The 7,942-nt window shown below is 44.4% G+C and overlaps 1 protein-coding gene across 1 annotated transcript; it reads left to right on the top strand.

Annotated features, from left to right (window-relative positions):
* On the top strand, positions 1-5,308 carry B9D1 (B9 domain containing 1). Its single transcript, XM_085301972.1, has 7 exons — positions 1-110; positions 736-804; positions 906-1,017; positions 1,088-1,184; positions 1,749-1,811; positions 3,113-3,180; positions 3,372-5,308. The coding sequence occupies exons 1-7, from the start codon at positions 45-47 to the stop codon at positions 3,515-3,517; spliced, it is 621 nt and encodes a 206-aa protein (XP_085158098.1). The 5' UTR covers positions 1-44; the 3' UTR covers positions 3,518-5,308.
* The last annotated feature ends 2,634 nt before the right edge of the window (positions 5,309-7,942 follow it).

Genomic DNA, 7,942 nt, shown 5'->3' on the forward strand with positions numbered 1-7,942 from the left:
CGGGCGGGTCCGGTTCCCCCCCCCAAAGGCCGCGCGCCGGCGCCATGGCGGCCGCCGGCAGCTCCGATGTCTTCTTGGTGGCGGTCAGCGGGGAGATCGAGAGCGGGCAGGTGAGCGGCATGGGCCGGGCGGCGGGGGGTCGCGGCCGGGGCCGCGATGGGCTTCAGGGGCTCGGGCGGCTCGGCCCGGACTCGGTACCGGCGGCGCGGCCTAGGCCCCGGCGGCGCGGCCTGGCCCCGGCCCGGGTAAGGCGGCCCCAGCTCCGGGCCTGGTGGCGCAGAGCGGGGCCCGGTAAAGCCGGTCCAGCCCTGGGCTCGGTAACGCAGCTGCAGCCCCGGCCCCGGTAACGTAGAGCCGGCTCCGGCCCCGGCACTGCAGCCCCAGCCCCGGGTTTGGGGATGCAGCCCGGGCTCGGCCCTGGCCTGGTAGCGTGGCCTGGCTTTGCCCCCAGCCCAGCCCAGCACTGCAGCCCGGCTTCGGCTCYGATGCCGCTAACGTCAGCTGGCCCTCAGTTCCTGTAACACAGCCTGGCCTCAGCCCCGACCGTGGTAATTCGGCTTAGCCGCAGCCCTAGCCTGAGTAACAGGGCTGGCCCTAGCACTGGAATCGCAGCCTGAGCCTGGCCCCGCCRGCGTGGGCTCCCTCAGCTCCATAATGCTGGCTGGCCCTCAGTCCTGCTAATGCAGCTTGTCCTCAGCCCAGGYTCCAGTAACGTGACTTCTTTGTCTCCCACAGTTCCCTGGATTTGATGACCTCTACTGCAAATTTTGCTTCGTCTATGGTCAGGACTGGGTTCCCACTGCTGTAAGAGCCATTTCTGTCCCCCTAAAATGTGGGTTACGCTGCTGGCCTGTGTAAAATGGGCCCAACATGGCTCCTTGGCTCATGCCATGCTCTCCCCACAGGGCCTGGAGGAGGGCATCTCCCAGATCACCTCCAAGAGCGATGCTGCAAACTCCACGCTYGTCTGGAACTTCCCCATCGACATTACTTTCAAGAGCACCAACCCATCTGGCTGTGAGTGCCTAGAGGCAGTGGGGTCAAGCTCACRGACCAGGCGCCCTGCTCACATCTGCTTCTTTTGCAGGGCCGCAGATTGTAGTAAGCGTCTATGGGCCTGACTTTTTCGGAAACGATGTGGTCAGAGGCTATGGAGCTGTTCATGTTCCCATCGTACCTGGAAGGTGAGRTGATGACCTGCTTGTCTTTCAGGATCAAAATGGAGTTTATTTCCAAGTTACTGTGCTATGTCAAAGCCAAAAATGCCCCCCTGTCTCCCTGACGTGTTTTGTCAGAGTGGTACAAACAGCATAGATGTTCTAGCAGAAGCCAATGGTYATTAGATAATTTTTGGTAATCCTGTAGACGATTCTTTAAAGTAAAAACTAGCATGAAGAAAGCTTAAGTATGAAGTGCAGTATGTCAGCTCCTTTTCTCCAGCACTCTTGAGAGGCACAAAGCTTTCATTTCTGCTGTTGGGAGTAAGTTACTGAGCTCTTATGTATTTGTATTTTTGGGACACTTAGGATGCAGCAATATGTATGGCACTATGAAGTGACCTGTTTGCTCTGCACTAGCTTTTTTATACAAACAAACAGACATTTTCTTTGGGGAAAGGAAAGCATATTTACAGAGATATTCAGTGATACAATGTGYCTGAAATCCTGGCATCCTTAGTAAACATAAGAAGACTTGCCATTGCTGTTTGGTTCATTKCTTAATTTCTGTGCCTTTCTTGTTTGTTTTAGGCATATAAGAACCATTCCCATGTTTGTTCCAGAGTCTTCGTCTAGGCTGCAGCAATTTACAAGGTAATAATTGAAGACTTTGTGAGTAAGACTAAGAACAGCTTAAAAAAAAGAAAGAAAGAAAAAAGTATCTCTAGCTGCTTACTTGTGCATGTGTATTTTGTATCATAAACAGATATTTTTGAGTTTTACAGATGAACTTAAAGATGAGGAACAAAATGAAGTGAAGCTAAAATATCCTTCAGAGAGCTTTCTTAAAACGTGGTAGCTGTTTGCTTGGACTAATGCTGTCTAATTTGCCTTTTTTTTTTGGTCATCCTCGGATTTGAACAATGTTGGTTTGCAAAAAACTGCTAATTTTAACAGAGCAGGCTCGTATCTGAATTCTTGCACTGTGTGGCAACTCCTTGCTCCACAGGCTCATTCATTTCAGTGACGTGACTTRCAGAAGCTCAACTTGGCTTGAACTGGTTTTACTGGGCATTTTAGTGGTCATTAGACTTCTAAAGGATGGTTCTCTAAGAGGATTGTCTACCACTAAGTTATTCTTTTGTGTAGGATAGCCCCATTAGGAACAATCTGTAAATCAAAGAGCATGGTTGTGTAACATTTGCTTGGAAAAACAATTCCTGKTTTTAACTTTTCTTCTATCMAGAATGCATTTGCCATAACCTTTGYTTTGCTTATGCCCCCCAAGCCCCTCTTTCAGAGTAGTGGTATATAAAGGAACTTAATACRTCCACAGCAGCTCAGGGTGTTAAGGGTTTTTCCTTCCATGGTACCGTTGGTCTGTGAGCTAATTCTTTAGGTCATGTATTGACTATACCTACTGAGCCTGTGAGCTTCCTAGCTGCATTTGTGCAGAATCACGCTTGTGGTACTTATGCAGTTTGGGCCAGAGCTGCCCTGGCAATCTCTGTGCACTGCAGTCAAGATTCAGCTGATTTCTTTCTCTTCTTCATACCATCTTTATATGGATCTAGGCTCCAATTTGTATACCTTTGTATTAGCTGCATCTTTGATTGAAGTATCCAAAGCCTCTCTGTTTCTCTGGATAACTGAGAATTGAATCGCTGTTTCTGAAACTGCTTTTCTGTAGACAGATTCTATCTAGCCAGAAATAATTTGGATTTAACTAATGTATATGAAACAAGTTTTATCTCTCCAAGGGAAAAAATGAAACTAATCTTTATTGCTTATCTGCTTTGACCAAAGTTAATCAGTCTTTAGAACTCTGTGCTGTTAATAAAGGCTGGGAGTCTGATTTCTTTCCTTTTTTTTTTTTAATATGCATATAATGAACTTTATATGTCAAGTCTGAACACTGTCCAATCAATTACTTGTTTTTTATTTTCTTCTTGAAGCTGGTTCACAGGGAGACGTCCAGAATTTACTGACCCAAGAGTGGTAGCACAGGGAGAAGGAAGAGAAGGTATGTCCTCAAGAGTACTGACTGTAATTCTTGCATGACGCTAATCCCAGCTTGGCCATCCAATTTCCCTGTTGGGAAGAAAGACCAGTTGTTCCTACTCAGAGCAATCTCACCCCACATATTGGTGAGGAATTCAGCAGCTATTCCAAAGATTCTTTTAACCAGTGTTTCTGATGTCTTCTTTTTCCTAGTAACAAGAGTGCGATCTCAAGGCTTTGTGACCATTTCCTTCAATGTAGTGACCAAAGATATGACGAAGTTGGGCTATGAGGTGACCCCAAGTGACATGCAGAACCACTCTATGGTGTCTGTTACAGAAGGGATTCATAACTATTAAATTCAGATGTGAGATGTTCAAAGATTCACACAGAAGATAGGCAGTTCGGGAGCCTTTTTGCAAATGGAAGTGAGTATCTGACTGACCTGAGAAAACRTCACCTGAGCATGGCACAAGCCCATAAGGCTCTGCAATAATTTCTTAAGTCTAATCCTTTCAGTAAGCATACAGGTTGAAAAAAATACATAAATTGGTGTCATCAGATRGTATTTAGCATTTTTGTGTTATGCTACTATCAAAATAAGAAATCTATATAAATATTTTCTAACAGCTTTTGTACATTCTTTATATACAAAAAGAGTAGGAAAGTTTATCTTTGTAATTGTTTTTCCTGTATTTAAAACATCAGTGCAAACCTAGTGCTGTTATTAATGTTTTTCTGGTGGTAGAAATAAAAAATTGGAATTCTCACACCTTCCAAAAAGGAGGGACTGTGGAAATGTTCCAGTGAAACCACACATTTGCTTTTCTCTGCCATGCACTTCTCTGCAAAAGCAACAGCAACTTCCCATTATAATCCCATATAGACCTTTGGATTTTGTGCAACAAAATGAAACAGTTCATGCACTGTAGAAACMAACTCTTCCAAGATTTTTAATGAAGCAATCTGGGCTTTTGCATTTAAAACGAGATGATTATTCTTCCATTTCCACAGTTTGTTTCTGAATTACGCTTCAGGGGAAAGAAAGGGAGAGCAGTTTATTTTAGAAGAGTTAGAGAGGGCATGGACTTAAATATATCTTTGTAGCAAGCTTTTAACTTCTGAGGGAATAAATCAATTTTTAAGTGCAGAAAACTAAATCTCACAGAAGGATCTGAAAAGAAACTACACAAAGTCATTATAAACCACTTGGGCATACAGTCATTAGCAGTGTTTGTCTCCAAATCATGTTAATGCTCTAGAAGGCAGTCAGGAGTAGAAGGGCCCACATCTTCCTTCAGCCCAGCACATCCTTATGTTTGATGCTGTGGCAAGCTGAAGTGTTAACTCTAATGATAGCAACAGTCTCCTGCCCATGTAATTATTATGATCTGAAGTGATGTGGCAGTATGGATTCAAACGAGATGATAGGGAGCAAGGAAAATGTTATGTTTACCTGGATAATATACCATGACTTTCCTTAGTTGGTTTTCTTATCAAAAGATAAGAAAAGCAGTAAGAAGGCGCCAACATTAAAATCTGCTTTACTAAGTTTTTTTTTCCCATCACATAACCTCATAGAGGGACCTAAACAATGTTTGGAGAATTTGTCGCACTAACAACAAAGCCAAGAGGCTGTTCTCAGATGCCCRCAGCTTGAGGGTTCAAAGCTAACCCTCAGCCTATATAGCTTCTTTTTTGCTGTCTTACCGTGCCTTTCACTGACTCCTAAGTTAATATTAGTGCTCTTCTTTTAGGCTGAATAAAACCAAGTGTCTAAATATTTATGTTTGTCTTTCTGCTAAGGTTTTTATTTGTTAGTGCCAGAATGGATATATTTCAGTCTTAAACCATCCAAGATCTGCTATTCTTACAGGTACAAAGAGAAAGAAATATACTCTACAATGAAATGACTAATCACTTGGTCATTTTGATATAAAAATTTGGGCATGTAATATCTTGTGCATTTTGACTGCAAATACTTAGAGATGACTGTGAGAAGGACCTAACATGATACCACCCTGGAAATGAACTACCAAGACACTGAAACTGCAGAAATACAGGCATAAGTAGTAATACAGTGTTGAACTGTAGAACCTCCAGAATATATATCAAATAAAGCATCCCATTTGGTTATCGTTATTAGTGCATATTGAGCAGTATCACCAAAGCCTGCTTTTGTAAATATAATTTATTAAAAGGTAACATGATCGTTGGAATTTTGCTCTGAGCGCTAGCATCTTCTGAACTATTTATAAGTACTTTTCCAAACATGGTTACAGATTATTTTTTGTCTCTTTTTTTTTGTTTGTTTGTTTGTTTGTTTGTTTGTTTGTTTGTTTTTCCTATTGTTTTTATTAGTTTTACACTTCCAGTAAGCTCCTTCAGCAGTTGTTTTGGCAACTGTTGTGATCTCTCAACTGAGTCATGCTTGAATCCAATTTTGTAAGTATTTCCTGTTGGCTGAGAGGAGATATGTGGAATTTTGTTTCCTTTTTAAAAGTATTTGGGAAGCAGTTAGCTACATTAGCAGGCTGAATATCTGTATTCAAAATACTTGAAACACACAAACACACACAAACAAAATCTRCTACCACTTAAACATGGGGGGGGTTCCCCCTTGAGCACATTTACGTGCCCCCATTCCAGTTACAGCAAAACAGCATGACAGATTCTAATACRAAAAAGCATATTAAACTGATATCAAGTCTGAACTTCATGCCCACAGGGGTGCAGTGAATTTATTCTGATCAAGCTTTACAGTGTGCTATTACTACAGAGCTCGTGAATTGCTTCAAAAGACAAGTTAAATGCTCAATGTAATTATTTGTTCTGTTCTTCTGCTCGCCTGGGCCTGAGACCGATCAGAAGTGACATACGCATTGCACAGCCTCCCCATTCACAGCCAARTTGCAGCGACCCTCAAAAGAATGGTTTTCACTTTGGGGGGGGGGAGGGTGCGGGAAGAAGTGTTTAAAAAAATCCAAGCTCCATAAAAATATTTGAACCACCACCTTTCAGATAACTTTATAAGGAGTTTCGACACTGCTATTTGTATTGGTAGGGCTTTTTGCCCTATTTTGCTATATTGTTTTTGGCCAGTCTGGTGCATGTTTGTTAAGAGCCTCCAATACCACCTTCTTCAAGACCTTGAAGTCCATGTGGAAGCTCTTTCAGTTTGACACAATTTGCTCCTTATACAACACTGCATGTGGGGGGGGGTCAATTTTTTTTCAATAACAGTGTTTCCTGAGTTCAGTGTCAGTCTTGTTCAGAAAGGCAACTGTTGAGCTATCTTATAAACATACTCTTCTCCCAGAGACGGGCTCACTGCTGCCTTTACAATTTCCTGGACAACTGTCTCAGCTTTAGGTCTTGGAACTTGAACCAAAGCCACTTTGGACTCAAGTGTGGGAGAAAGCTTGCAGCTGTTTTACCCTGGGGAGGGGGAGAAGAATCTCTGCTCACGTAACACACTGCAGAGGACTGATGATACATGCTGTGCTGCCTAGAGTGGGTGACATTAACGACACCAAAGCCCACTTACAAATTATAAAACCCTTCCTTAGTAATGTATTAAAGGTTAATGAACCCATGCTTTAAAAACAGCCTAAACCCAGAAAACACAGCCTTGCTGTAGTACACGACCAAAGTGATATTCTTCTGCTTGCTCTCCTGTAACCACCGAGTAGTTTAGCAGTTACTCAGTCTCCCCCTTTACTCCGAAATTTGACCGAAGCTCCTGGACACTTGTAACACAGAGGTTAGTCTGAGGCCGTCAGCTGGCGCTCTACAGCTTGTGTTTTGTTATACTTAAGTCTCTCCCAGACAGTGAAATTGGCCATTAACCTCCTAATTCAAGACAGGCAGAAAAACTCGTAGTTCAGCACAGCTGTCCTGCCACTTTCCTGACATAGGATGGGGCATTGATGCCATCAAAACAGAAGCAGAGCCATTAGAAGTAAATGAAGTCTGAGAGCTAATTTAGGACTTCGCTGCAGCCTTTCTCCAGCACGTTGTCAGGTGTCTGTACAGCATCACTGCAGAGCGAGAGGCTCCACACCACATCCCTGGCAGATGCATCCCTCTGCCACTATTTCGTCTTTAGTGAACCTGCCTTAGATTCAGCAAAACATTATTTTCCATTACTCCCAATTGCCTTAACCCAGCTAATCTGTTCTTTTCTCATCCACGGCACCTGCACTCTATCAACCTGTCCCCACTGCTGTGATGCTGCCCAGGTCTAAGGAACGGAGATCGGCAGTGCGAGATAATTACCTGTACGATGAGAATGTGTCGTGCTGAGAGCAGTCTCCTGAGACGGCCCATGGCGTGTTTCTACTGAGCGACATTCCACGCCAGGTGCCTCTGGCTATTAGCCCTGGGCCRGGCAGCTCGCCTTGGGAACGTGCCACTCGGCGCGGTGCACAGGCAGACGCTGAGGCAGCAGCTGGCGTAACCCAGGCGGATGGGCATGTTGGAGGCATCCCGGCACACGACGGCGGGCTGCGCAGCTCCGAGGTGAACCAGCTGCAGAGTGAAGTAGGGTGCCCAGCAGAGGAAAAGGCAGAGCGGATGGTTACCACTACTGACGTGATCATGTTGCTCCTCACCCTAACCTTCCTCTGAGGCAAGTGCAGCACCACAGCCAGACAGAAGTCCGTAGCCACTGGCACCTACAGAGCCAAGGAACAACTTGACAGCAAGAAACACCACCTAGAAACAAGCTTCCCAGGGCCAAAGTGGCAAGGGCTTGAGAAAGACTGTGCTCCTTGTGGCACAGA

This window comes from Rhea americana, unplaced genomic scaffold (genome assembly GCF_003343005.1).
Source record: "Rhea americana isolate MKP2758 unplaced genomic scaffold, rheAme1 scaffold_181, whole genome shotgun sequence".
Classification (NCBI taxonomy): domain Eukaryota; kingdom Metazoa; phylum Chordata; class Aves; order Rheiformes; family Rheidae; genus Rhea; species Rhea americana.